We start from the raw sequence: 13,926 nt of genomic DNA, 5'->3' as shown, positions 1-13,926 counted from the left end.
TATTCAAAGTTGTTGATATATACGGATTTTTTAATTTTCCGGGGGTACTATGACCTATTCAATTGGCCGAAATTTCTTGAAGTTTTTATCAGAAAAGTGGATAGTCCATTCCAATAGGGCATATTTCAAGCCCCTATTACCAAGTTTCAGCCCAATATCTCATACAGTGCGTTAGTTATATTATGACAAATTCCCAAATTCAAGACTTTTCCACTGACCCTGTTTAACAAACTGTACACTTCGAAGGAAAGGTGGACTAGCCGTTAGAATGAGAAACACATGAAATATTCAAATACTGAGTTTCATCGTCGTTACAGGTACAGATAGATATTGCTAGTTCAACCATAAATCAAAAGTTGAAAATGTTTTATCCATATCGTTTGATTTTTTGGTATAATAAATAGTCAATCAAATATTATAAAAATACCCCTCAATATGCTTTTTTTGAACATTTGTCTCAACACTGACAGATTTTGGCAAAATTACAATGATTTCATTTCATACTGCATGTTCATATGATAGATCAATAAACCAGGCACTGTTTTTCATGGCAGCGTTTGAAATTAAGTTGTTTCTTTTTTCGTTGTTATAATTTTGACAGTTAGGTTTCCTCAAACGCTTTCCTCGAGTGTTTGGTGAAGAGAGTTATAAAAAGGTTTTGAGAGTTTTCAAAATGGTAAATATCAACTTAGTTGAGAGAATTGAGATTATGCGTTGGTGATAATGCTCGATCAACGAGGGCGGCGGAAGAAATTCCACAGAAGGCATCCAGATCGTGAAATAATTCACCGTACAACCGACTCCAGGATCAATACGTTTTTTTTTGGAACCATTAGAGTAAATGAAACACATGTACCAAGACAAGGAGGAAATATAGACATAGACGAACTAATTTCAGAGTATATTCTAGAAAACCCGGAAAATAGCTTGTGGCAGATTTTACGAGATTCACACGTTAGTATATCTAAAATACGTACAAATAGGTAGAGATATTTTCTCAAACCAAAAATTAGGCACACGATAGAAAAAGGCGATGAGGAACAAAGGTTGGAATTCTGTTTATTCTGTTAAGGTGACTATTTGAATAATTGTAACTCTCTGGGCGATATTCCTCTCATCGATTAGGCGACATTTACCACTAATGGTACAGTGTCTACTCAGAATTCCAGGTACTGGACAAGGAAGAATCCACACTGTATGACAAATGCAAAAAGACAATATTCACAAAAAACAATGTATGGGTAGGAATATTCAAAAACCGTATAATAGGTCCAGTGTTTTTTGAAAACACACTGAATGGTGGAGGATTTTATAATTTTTTGACAAAGAAATTCTTGGATTTCATGGAAGAACTGAGATTTGAAGAACGCAGAAATGTTATATTCCAGCTAGCCGGTAACTCTATTCAATATTTTGATGAGAAATTTCAAGGAAGCTGGATTGGAAGGAAGAGCCCTTTTATTTGTTATCCCCCTCAATGACTACATCTGCCTCCATAATATTTTTTCTGTGAGAATATTTGAAAGAAATTGTTTATAGGAAGTCACTACGGAATTTGAACGAATTCGAAGGGTAGGAAAATGCAAAAGTGTGGTGAAATAACACCAGGCCAATTGAGGAAGCTCCAACAGAATTTCGGACTACGTTATGAAAAATGTATAGAGCTTGAAGGAGGACATATTGACAACTTCAATATCTGAAACAACTGTTAGACTCATCAGTTCTGTTGTTGTGATTGATTTATTGATTTTAGTTAAACTAGAGACAACTCCATGAAACGATTACAACCGATGTAACTTCTGAGTATGCGAAGTACTATTTCATCGAAAAGTTACTTCATATTTTCTGTAAAGTTCATAGACTTAGGTACCTTATAGAAAATAAAAAAAACTTTGCGAGACAATACCAACACAAAACGACATGTCGTTTCTTATATAGTCATATTAGTGACATTGGATGAAAACAAACTATCAGTGCGAAATTCCGTGTTGCAGAAATAGTTAATCAGAATGATGTACCCACTCGAAACTATGAAACTATCTCACCGACTATTTATTCAACCAGACGAAATTATTTGACGTAATTACTCAAGCTGCTGATAAATATTTATAAAAATATCCATTCATACACACACACATTGTTTCGACAGAAATCGAAAAAATGAAACTGAACACGGTATTCCGTACATAAAAAAGTTGCTATTGTGGGCTGGCTATTCAATGAAATTTTGAATAGTGAATTTTGTAGATATATGATTTTTTCTGTTGATGTTTTGATACGATCGTATCATTTTTTCATCGTGTGAATATAAATATACAATTAATATCAACAAGCTGAATACTTTTCTGAGCATAGATTTTTTTTCATTTTCATAATCGAATATGACAATCGATGTTATTTTTTTCAGTATTTCATATCAAAACTATAAATAAATATTCTACAGTGTGTCTCACTTTTCATGGAAACACCACCGTATCTTCCGTAATATTCGAAGTAGAACGATGAAACTCTCAGGACTGATGAAAATGCTCAAAATTCACCTACCACTGGATGGGGTTGGGTAAAGTAATATTCACTGTCCGCCACTCGCGATGGAACACCCTATTTTTACGGTAAAACTTATTAGGGGGCAAAATAGGCTCAAAATTCCTTCAATTTCGTGATCAGAACTACCAACCTACTACGAATACAATTTTTTCCTGATAAAATTTAAGTCCTGAAAAATCCGAATTTGTCTCACTTCTTTTGAAAACACCCCCGTATCTTCCGTAATATTCGAGGTGGAACGACGAAACTTTCAGTACTGATGGAAATGCTCAACATCCAGTGAGATGAGAGCATTTCACTGGATGTCAAACCTGGATGCTCAACTTCTCACTGCAGTCATTTTATTTTGAGACCTATACCAAATTCTTCCAAACCAATCACAACTCGTGAAAGGAAATTACAGAAATCGGAAATAATAACCAGTACACCCATCAAAAAAGCAGAAATTTAAGAGAAAAACACAAACTTTACTGAAAGACTGGATGATAAATAAAAAAAACTTTCCTAAGAAGATTGCGAAAGCTATCACTAAGACTGATGAAAACATACAAGAAAAAAAAAAGGAAAAATGCTAAACAGCCATAGAAAATCAAAGAAATTAAGTGTATATTATGCTTTTTTGCGGCGAAATATACATTGAAGAAGATGATACGTTTATTTCACTTCATTAAATTTGTTACTCACGGTTTCAGACATTAAAATGTGTGTATTCACTTTGCTCGAGTACTGTATCTGTTTTACTCGGGAATCCGGGGAAAGTTAATAGTTCCGTTTTCAATAAAATTTCATTTGCAGTCAATAACTGTTTAATTATAAAGGGTAGGTTAGGTTAAGTCTGAAGTGAGTGGGTCTACTGGACCCTCCATCGCAACCCATAAGGGTTTATTGTGGCTCACACCTATTCACAGTCGGCCAAATAAACCTAGCTTCCTAACGAAGCCAATTAGTTTGTATGGTGAGTGAAATTTCAGGTTAGAAGGTGAGAGTACGGCTCTGCTAAACTCTAAGAACCTGATTCAGTCCCTACCGGGGCAGGTACAAAGTATATGCTCTGCTCTTTCATTATTTTTCGACACACACTGTATTCTGACAGTCCAAGTCTCTGCATATGATGATTCAAGTGACAGTGGCCTGTAGGAAGGTATGTTAGACATCGTAGTTCATTCCAACTGTAGTCCAACAACTGTTTGGTATCAAGCTTTGGAGTGTGAATAAACGCCTTGGAGTGAGCCAATTCTGGAAGCTTCTGCCAGAAGTCTTTAAATCTTCTTGTCATTCACGTGTTTAATGTTTGTTTGGCAAAGCCTAAAGCAATGACAATGACAGGTTCTGGTCAGATGAAGCTGCTTGCAGCACCCTCCTTTGCAAGGAAGTCAGCAGCTTCATTGCCTTCCAGGCCAGTATGGCCAGGAATCCAGACCGGAGACAATTTTTTCAAGTCGTCCTATCGAGGAGAGGTGTTTTTAGCAATTCGTTACTTATGTGTGAGGTTGGATTTATCCAATTTCTCTGCACACAATTCAATAGCGTAAATTTCTGCTTGAAATACAGTCGCATAAGTTCGTAGACACATATCTCTGTCCTGGGTCTGTGACTAAAAACACCTTCACCAGAACCGGAAGGTGTTTTTGGTATAAAGGGTTACTAATGATGGTTATTGCAAGAGCAATAAATGAAGACTGATTTGTGCTAGTTATTTTGTTTTTGCACCTTATATACCGGGTGTCCCACATTTTATGTGACAGGCAATATCTGCTTTGTTGAAGGAGATACACAAAAATGTTTCATACAAAAGTTTTAGGAGTTCATGAGAGCTATATTTTGATATAATTTTTAGGTATACAGGGTGTTTGGTGTAGCTGCTAGAGACCAAAATTCCATTTTTTAAAATAGAACGCCCTATATATCATTACATATTCAGATGCTACGTTGAATTCTGATATCATTTCATGTTTGGTTTTTGAAATTCGGTTACGGCGTTGTTGAGTTATTGCTTAAAATGTAAAGTCTTGAGAACGACCATTATTTTTTAAAATATCTCATACAATTATTCTCTCTGCATCAGATCATATGAAAATTAGTCAAAATTTTGGGTGTTCGAAGTAATGGTTTCAATTTTGAGTTGTGGAATTCAGTCAGGAATCATTTTTAATATGAAACAATTGCGAAATTGAAAGAGGTGTATTCGAAAACAAATCTTTAATTATTAACAATGTAAATAATATAACTTGATAAATCATTTCATAAGAATGGTAGGTACCTAGAAATAAGTCATAAAAATTGTTCAAAGTGATGCCCGTTAGATATTATATAGGCTTCGAAACGTCGAATCACTTCTCTCGTACAAGTCGCTCTTATAATATCAGGCGTAATATCACTGCACGCTAGTCGAATTTTCATTTTCAGATCATCCACATTCAAAGGGGGAGTAGTGAAAACAATATCTTTTAAATAACCCCATAGGAAAAAATCGAGCGGTGATAAATCTGGGGAACGAGCCGGCCACCGAATTGGACTCTTATTACCAATCCATCTATTTGGGTACGTTCTATCCAAATATTCAGTAACAACCTTTGAATTGTGAGGAGGAGCACCATCTTGTTGTCACCAAATTCCTTGTCGTTCTGCTTTCATCAACTGGATCGAATCATTTTCTAGAAAATGTAAATATCGCAATCCATTGAGATTTTCATTGAAAAAGTAAGGTCCTATGATGCGGCCATTGAACAATCCACACCATACATCAATACCCCAAGTAGTTTGAAAATTACTTTCGCGGACCCAGTGGGGATTTTCTTGAGACCAATAGTGACTGTTATGTGTATTTACAACTCCATTATTGTGGAATCGCGATTCATCGCTCCACAAAATTTGACTGAATATGTTAGGACTTTCATGTAATATTACCTGAATACAAGCAATGAATTCAAGTCGTCGTTCAAAGTCCGTGGGTATCAAACCTTTTACCAACTGAATTTTGAATGGGTGGTATTTATTTTCTTTCAGAATTCTCTGTACATTAGATTTACTCACACCGACTTCTTCTGCAAGAGTACGGATAGAAACATGTGGATGAATAATAACATAAGCCAACACATTGATCTCTAAATCTTCAGTTCTAACAGATCTCGTATGATGACGATACTTTACAGTAGAAGGAAATGACCGAGTTCGCAATTTTTCTACAACTCTCGAAAAAGTCATTCGTGACGGAATGGGTCTGTCTGGAAAACGTTCTTGGTATAGACGTTGTGCTTGACGGCAGTTTTTCTGACATTCCCCAAAAATTAATAACATAACAATGCAATCACTTGGACTAAACGCGAAAGGCATACTAGAGTTTTCGCACAAAGAACACAGTTACTGTTTTGCAAAGAATCACTGAATCGAACTGACAAGTAGATACAATTCAACAACATTTGTTACTATGGCATCAACAAGCATGAGCTACTTGATGAAATTGTGCAATATAAAGCAATTCACCCTCAAGTTAGTCTCATTCTCAAGAATTTCAATATTATATTCAACTGATATCGATATCATATCGTAGAGGTGAGAAAATGGTTTGTATTCAGTAGTAGTCTAGTTCAATTTAATAAAAGATATAGACTGGATTCGTGTACGAGTAAATAAGTTTTTTTGAAACTTTATATTTAAGGAAAAGTGCAATAACTCAACAACGCCGTAACCGAATTCCAAAAACGAAACATGAAATGATATCAGAATTTAACGTAGCATCTGAATATGTAATTATATACAGTGCGTTCTATTTAAAAAAATGGAATTTCGGTCTGTAGCACCTACACCAAACACCCTGTATATTCAAAAATTATATCAAAATATAGCTCTCACGAACTCCTAAAACTTTTGTATGAAACATTTTTGTGTATCTCCTTCAACAAACCAGATATTGCCTGTCACATAAAATGTGGGACACCCGGTATATTCTGCTAAAGCCTTAAATATCTTGCCCGACCTTCCCCTATACGAATAAGCCACAAACCATACCACAGCGTTTCTGAAAGGCAACACAACCCATGCCATCGGTCGAAGTCAGCCAGAATCAAGGAAAATTGGATCTTTCAAAGGCGCTCCACCAGATGTTGATTTCATTGATGTCAGTTATATCGCTGTTGGCAAGAAATGTTTTATCGCTATCAAATTCTGTTTCAGTGGCCTAGCCTTCAATTACTCCCTAATTTGATCGGTTTGAATGAGACGATTACCGCAATTTACCAGGAATAAAGAATCGGCGTAACAAAAAGTACTCACTGTAAGATTTTAATATATGAGAGTGTACAAATTTTTTGTTACAATGAGGGAAGTATACTTCTGAATTCAAGATCAAGAACACATTGATACTGATTCTCATCATCGAAAAAATCACTGTTCAAAATTTGTTTTTTCGATAACCCTCTGTCGCCTCTCTTCCAACGACAACTCTCAGAAGTCAAAACTTGTGCTAGCTGAGGATTAACGAGGTTTTGTCTTTCAACGTATGATTTCCAGCACGTCCCTAGTACTTTCAATGAAACCTACGAAGAATATTGTCGAATAATTTATCACAGTCTATATAAGTTACCAGAAGTAAACTTCAAATATGCCAAAAATGTTGTAAAATAATTGATTAACAGGTATTCAGTTTACCAATCATTATAGAAGTCATTATTAGTGGAACGATTGCCAACACGATGAAAATGTAGCTCAATATTTTTTCCTTTAACCAATCAATTTCAAGTTTTTACGTATAACAATTTTTATTCATGAAAAATATGTAACACTTCATCATTATGGCTTCTCTACGGATCGGCAAGCAAAAAAACTCTATTGATTTGACACAAAAAATTATAATTTTGCTGCTCGTTTCCATAACTAGATAATTGCACCACATCACTAAAAGCAACTGATTAGTTTCATACAGAATGACGCAGACAACAGATCTGTTGATATTCACTGAAGCAGAGAGAAATGCCGTTTTGAAATATTTCAACATATCTTTCGAAGAATTTGAAAGCAAGGCAGAACATATAATGGATTGGGCAATTAAATCTCATTTTGAAGTCGAACGTAAGTGGCAAATATTTGATTGAATTTTATTTACGTTTGAGTGTTGTTACTACGACATTTCTGGAACAAACTGTATTCTGATGTGTACTCCAGCTAACCGTAAAATACTATAGCCACCGAGAAGATTTAAGTGAAAAGAAATGATGTGATTTCACTTCACGCTATAATTGATCCGGGAGTAACTGTTTGAAAGATCAAGTCGCTACTGTTTCCTGATATTGGGATATTTGGTCGCTGTTACATAACTTTTTTGGCTCAATGTACATATCGTCATAGATATTCACATATTTTCATCTAGTCGATGGATTGTTGTGCATCATATGAGTATCTTTCTGCCATCTCTTTCCAGGTTCCTGGAAATTTCGCATACGGCCCGTATGCCTTGCTTGAGGATATCGTTGCTGTCAACACCAGCAACGATATCCTCAAGGACTTTCTCGGAAATCGGGGGGCCAAATTTTGAACCGTTGTTCAAAAGGTTGATCTCTTCCTTATCAAATGATTGTAATGAATGATTTTCTACAATATTCATGAATTTCGGAGTGGCTTCTTTTGGTTAATTCTTAGATATAAGGGTTTTGAGTTTCTTATTCAGCGTACACATTTTCCTGATATATTTTGATTCAATCATCTGAATCATTCCTCTCTGAAAGTCATTCCATTGTGCGTAATCATTTTCGTCTAATTTATATGAATTCATTACACGCTTTATATTAGCTTCACCTGTATGTATGTATGTATGTATATTTGTATGTATATAGTTTGTAACTCTCAAGCTTGGGATCTGTATTGACAGAATTATCGGCATTATTGCTTGATCTATTCGCGGGCAGATGGAGCTATAGGTAACTACCAATTATTGCTTAATCTTTTTGCGGGCAGATGGCGCTGTACGTAACTATCACTTATTGCTTGACCTATTCGCGGGCAGATGCCGCTATACGTAACATCCTTGATAGGTTGTTCAAATGAAAATCAAAATAAACATATTTTTAAGAATTATGAGTGTTAGCGAAATTTTGTACTACAGATGAAATATTTGAATATATACAATTACTCGTGATTCAGTACAGATAAAAGTTTAGAATGAAACGGAAGATACATTTTGAAATCTAATTCAATTATTTGAAAGCAAACCAGAATATGGATTTCAACATTGAAAACTTTATCGTAAATTGTACACCTAGAAAATTCATTTACTCAAATATTTCAAAAAAATCTAAAAATTAGAATTAAGGTGGTTGGCATACATATCAAATCAAAAGATTGATTTGAAAACTAAATTTTTTCTTTACTTTGAAACAAATTTTACAACTATCCGCCCTCTGTCTCAATGTTGAACATTTGATAATGACTGCTGGCAATTGTTTTGTGGTTTATTCTTTTGAATATATTATTGAGGAGGTACGTTTCATTGATTGCAGCGCCTCATCGACCTTCCAGCTATTTACTATGGAGGCGTGAAACTGTTTTTTCAAAACTGGGCAAAGATAGCCTAGAGGACAAAGTCACCCTAATTGACGGTTAATTTAAAGAAATAAAAATAAATTAAAATTTTTTAAAAATTTATTGAATTCTATTTATTTAATAAACATCCTAAGTATAACTGAAAAACAACTAAACTTGAATCCATATATCATATATCGTTATCACTTTCACTCCCAGGTTATTTTAACGACTAAACTCCAGTTGCTGCAAGCATCGATTTTCAATAAGGTGAATAATAACCTCTTCTATAACTGGTTCTTATCGAAGCTCTGTTTCCGCAATAAAATGCTCTATTCATCCCTCGCGAATCACGAAATGTACCGCGTCCTCTGGCTTCAGTTCAAACATGCCCTTTAATTTTAACAATTTTCACAAGGAGCCTACCGCACATTTGTGGTTTTAGTTTCCACGTAGACAGCTGCAGCTACCTACGTAACTTCCAAGTCCAGGATACATTTATGAAAAAAAAATGTTGTCGAGTCATCCAATAAAGGGGAGAATTGATGAAATAATACTCTAGAAAAAAAGGACAGATAGTGGAAAATGGGGACAATATCCAAAGTTTAATTTTTATTCTACATGAACTAGGGTGAGTGCACCAGTAATTGATCGGTTAAGAGCTTTCTCTCATAAAATAGGTTATAGTTATCAAACCGTCAACTTTTCATACAAATAAAAAATACATTCAAGAAGGACCAAGCTTCTAAATATGATACTTCATTCTAGAAAACGTGAGATTTCGGTACAAAAAAAATAAAGAATAACAAAAGTCATAAATCACCAGTAATTGACCAGCTACAACCAGTATTTGACCGCGATTAGACCCAGTGGTTGACCACTTGATGAAATGAAATGATACATGTTGTTATATTGAATTATTGAATCATTTTCATGGAGAAAAGCACATTTGGTTTGAACAAACACTCAAATAAAATTTTTAACATAAAATTTCAAAAATGTTCAAATGACATCTTTGAGAAATTTATATTTGATTCTATTTCCGGTTGTAAAAACATTTGGGTGTTCTAGTCTCTTCACAAGTTGCTTGGCATTCACAACACTTATATCGTTATCAATGATTTTGAAAACATTCTTGCTTTCTTCTATCGGTGTGAAAGCATGTACTCAAACTTCACCTGTGTCATAAATATTTCGAACAGAGCAAACATAGTTATGGTAGGTTTTCTTTTCTGGAAAAGCAATCAGATAAAAGTCACCTACTGCAATAACTTTCTTCACTTTCTTCACTATGGAGGCTAGTGGTTCATCTTCACTGTCACTGCTGAAATGTTCTGTGATATCATCTAGACTTAATCCACTCTCCTGCCATTCCTCATATTTACTTTCCGAGCTATCTATTGCTTCATTGACTTTTCTTTTTATTTTCTTTATTTCCTTTCTTTTGAGAAGATTCTCTTTCTCGGGTTTCTTCAATTTTTCTTCTTGTTTATTTTGTCTGAAAAGAGCCCTCTCTTGTTTTTTTCTCACTTTTTCCATTTTGGTATTTTCTTTCTCTTCATGGTACTGCAACCACTTCAATGAAGTTGTTGCATAAGGCAGTCTTTCTTTTCTTTTCTTTCTTCTCAGGTGACTCCTCTGGTCAAAAAATTTGATCAAGGAAGGCTACACTAACTTTTCTTTTATGTGATTTTGGTAGCGGTACTGGAGTAACAGGTTTCTTTATAAGTATATCACTTAAAATGATTACTTGTTTTTCTTTGTCTGGTGCATTTTTTTCAATCGAAACTTCACACAGATTTGGTTCTTGATCACTTTCATTTTCTTTCATTCCCGTATCATTTTCATATTGGTCCACTTCAGTGTTAGCACTGAATTTTTGATCTTAAGTTCTATCGTTATTTTCTTGTATTTTACTTTCAGCCTCAATAACCTCTTCGACAGTTTTATTGCTTGCATTTTCTGATTCTATATAATTATTGTTTTCTTCATTGTTTTTTCCTTGTCACCTTTTTTTAGTTTTCTCCAAACAGCATATAATTCTTCAGCTGACTCATCGCCAACCCATTCCCCCATTTTTGCTTTTTTAAATTCTTTCCGTCTTTTTGTTGGAATGAGTGATTCGAAATATATAAAATCTGGTACATCAAAGTTGGTCGGCTTGATTCTCTCTATCCCACTCAGGATTAGTGTTTCTCACAATTTCAGCTGGGATTCTTTCATAAGGATATTCAATCATTGGTGAATATATTCGATCGTCAGCGGAAATTGTGAACAAAGCAGTGATGCATTCCTTTTCTGATCCAATTTTCACTTCATAAAAGTTTTTCATCCCTCGAGGACCTAATACAAGTCCTGTTTTCGGATTTGTTGCAAACCCTGATTCATCGGAGTTTAGAATTCTTGTGGGATTATTTAAAATATCCTCGGCATTTTCTTCTTTCAAATAGGTTATAATGGACTCATGCCACTCTCGAATCGACTTTTCCGTTACACAAGCTCGTGCTCCATTTATTGATTCAGCATGTCTCTGAAAAACCTCAGAGTGACGTTTCATAAATGCCGAAAACCATTTCTTTCAGGCATTTGTGTATTTGTGTATACGTTTGTGTATACGTTCATCGTCTTGGATGATATCCCTTACAGTTTCGCAAAGAGCACTTTTGTTGATGGGAAATCCCTTTTTAGCACACGCCAGCAGCCACCTCACCAGAAGTTCTTCCTTATCTTCAGTAAGTATGGCTGAAGAACCCATTCGTCTTGTTAAGGGAGACCTCTCTTTCAGTTTATTGATCAAAGTAGCATGCGAAACCCCATACAGCTTCTCTGCTTGCCAAATTTTGCATGCATTATTGGTAATGTCGCTCAAAGCCTGTTGTAATTGTGCTTCTGTATATTTGAAGAATTTCTTCTCAGGTTCAGTCATTTCATTTTAGAAAATACAGTGGTTTTACTCAACATATATTCCAAAATTGTTTGAAGGTGATTGATAATGTTTCATGATGAATTTCACTAGTTCGGACTTCCATTGTCTACTATATAAAATTATTTGAAACAACTGAAATAGAAGAATTGAAAATGAATAGCTGAAAATAACAATTATATTAATTAAAATAAACCTGAAATGAAATAATAGTGAAATAAAATAGACGTAAAAATAGAACAATTGAATAGCAAAAATATAAAGAAATGAAAAAATAGGTCGTTTGAGTACTTTCACCTATCCATTTTCCGCTTCACTGGTTCCGTGGGAGATGACCGTTTTGGCGGGAGTTAGCCATTTTTCGCTTGATGATGGGTTTCCATATGTTGCGTATTTCTACGCTGGCTTGGCTAAATACGTTGTTGGACAACATGTATGCGGCTTCCTTGAATTTTCTCCTATACCAATGTTCCTCTCTGTGCAAGATCTCAGCTTGGGACCACTCGATGTTGTGTTAATGGGTCCAAACATGGTCTGCTATTCTTGATTTGCTGGTTTCCCCTCGCTGTGTGTGTTTCTTGTGCTCGGAAATGCGAACATTCAATGGCCTCTTAGTTTCACCAATATAGGATTTTCCGCACTCACAGGGTATCCGGTAAATGCAATTCTTGGAATCGCAGTCCGCGTTTGGTGGCCTGGTTTTCGTGAGGCTACTACGGATAGTGTTACCGGATCTGAAGTATTTTCTAATGTTGTATTTGGAATCAATTCTTTTTATCCTCTCCGATAATCCTCTGATGTAGGGAAATGCAAGCACTGGTTGTGACGGCTTTTCTTCCTTGCGAGGATCCTGCTGTCTTTTAGACACAGTCTTTTTTATCATCACTTTGGAGTAGCCATTCCGTTAAAGATCATTTTTGATTATGTGTAGTTCTTTCTCGAGACCTCCCTTCGTATAACAGAGCCCAATAGCACGGTCTAATAAAGTCTTGATGATCCCTCTTTCAGTCGATTGATGGTGGTTGGATTCGTGGTTCAGATACTGTCCCATATGAGTGGGTTTTCGGTATACAGATATTTCCCACTTAGTGTCGGTCCTCTTCACCAAAACGTCTAAGAATGGCAATTCGTTGTGGATTTCCTTCTCCATTGTGAAAGTGATGGAAGGTCTCACGCTGTTGATGTGTTTCAGGAAGGCGTCTAGTTCAGTATTCTGGCCATTGAAGAAGCCCACAAGAAACCTCGAGCCTGGTTGAGATATGTTGACGACACCTTCATAATATGGAAACATGAGAATACTAGCTATTCATTTTCAATTCTTCTTTTTTAGTTGTTTCAGGGATTTCAAATCATTCTATACAGTAGACAATGAAAGTCCGAACTAGTGAAATTCATATATTCCAAAAGAAATAAAATCAAAATGAAATTCCAGTTATTGACCAAAGCTAAAAACCACCACCAGTAGTTGAGCACTACTGTATTGCGGTCAACTACTGGATCCTCTCCGAAATATCTGATTCATTTGAATAGAAACTCATCTTTAACACATACCCAAAGCTATGAAACAGACAGAGATGGGAAAACTTTGATTTCTTTGAAACACCAGTAGTTGGCCGAAGTGGTCAATTACGGACACTTTATAAGACATTTCATACCAGTGATTGACTACATTGATTTGAATATAAAAAAAACTCATTTCGACAGTAAATATAGTGAGAATGTTCAACTCAATTCATCTGGCAACCAGTACATCAAATATGTTTCCAATAAAACGTTCAACGTGAACGGATGTATCAAGATGTGTTAAAGTGGTCGACTCACCGTGCTCATTGTCACATCACGTGTTCACTATAGGGCAAAAAGGAAACATTTATAACACTACAGTGGCCTACTTATTGAATAAGCGAATTACGTTTAGTGGTGACATCTACAAGAAAAAGTAC

General features: G+C 35.3%; 1 protein-coding gene across 1 annotated transcript in view; it reads left to right on the top strand.

Moving 5' to 3' along the window:
• Positions 1 to 7,472: 7,472 nt before the first annotated feature.
• LOC111501841 (alpha-tocopherol transfer protein-like) overlaps positions 7,473 to 13,926 on the top strand; it is a 36,556-nt gene continuing 30,102 nt past the window's right edge. The window contains exon 1 of the mRNA XM_074183631.1: positions 7,473 to 7,614. Coding sequence (XP_074039732.1) covers positions 7,578 to 7,614 — 37 coding nt within the window. The 5' untranslated portion in view covers positions 7,473 to 7,577. The remainder of the gene's footprint in view (positions 7,615 to 13,926) is intronic.

The sequence above is a fragment of the Leptinotarsa decemlineata genome, unplaced genomic scaffold (genome assembly GCF_025532065.1).
Source record: "Leptinotarsa decemlineata unplaced genomic scaffold, Ldec_3_MD MMD2_tig00026340_RagTag_RagTag, whole genome shotgun sequence".
In the NCBI taxonomy this organism is placed as follows: Eukaryota; Metazoa; Arthropoda; class Insecta; order Coleoptera; family Chrysomelidae; genus Leptinotarsa; species Leptinotarsa decemlineata.
The sequence above is the reverse complement of the archived record's forward strand: the minus strand, read 5'-3'. Positions and strand labels throughout refer to the sequence as shown.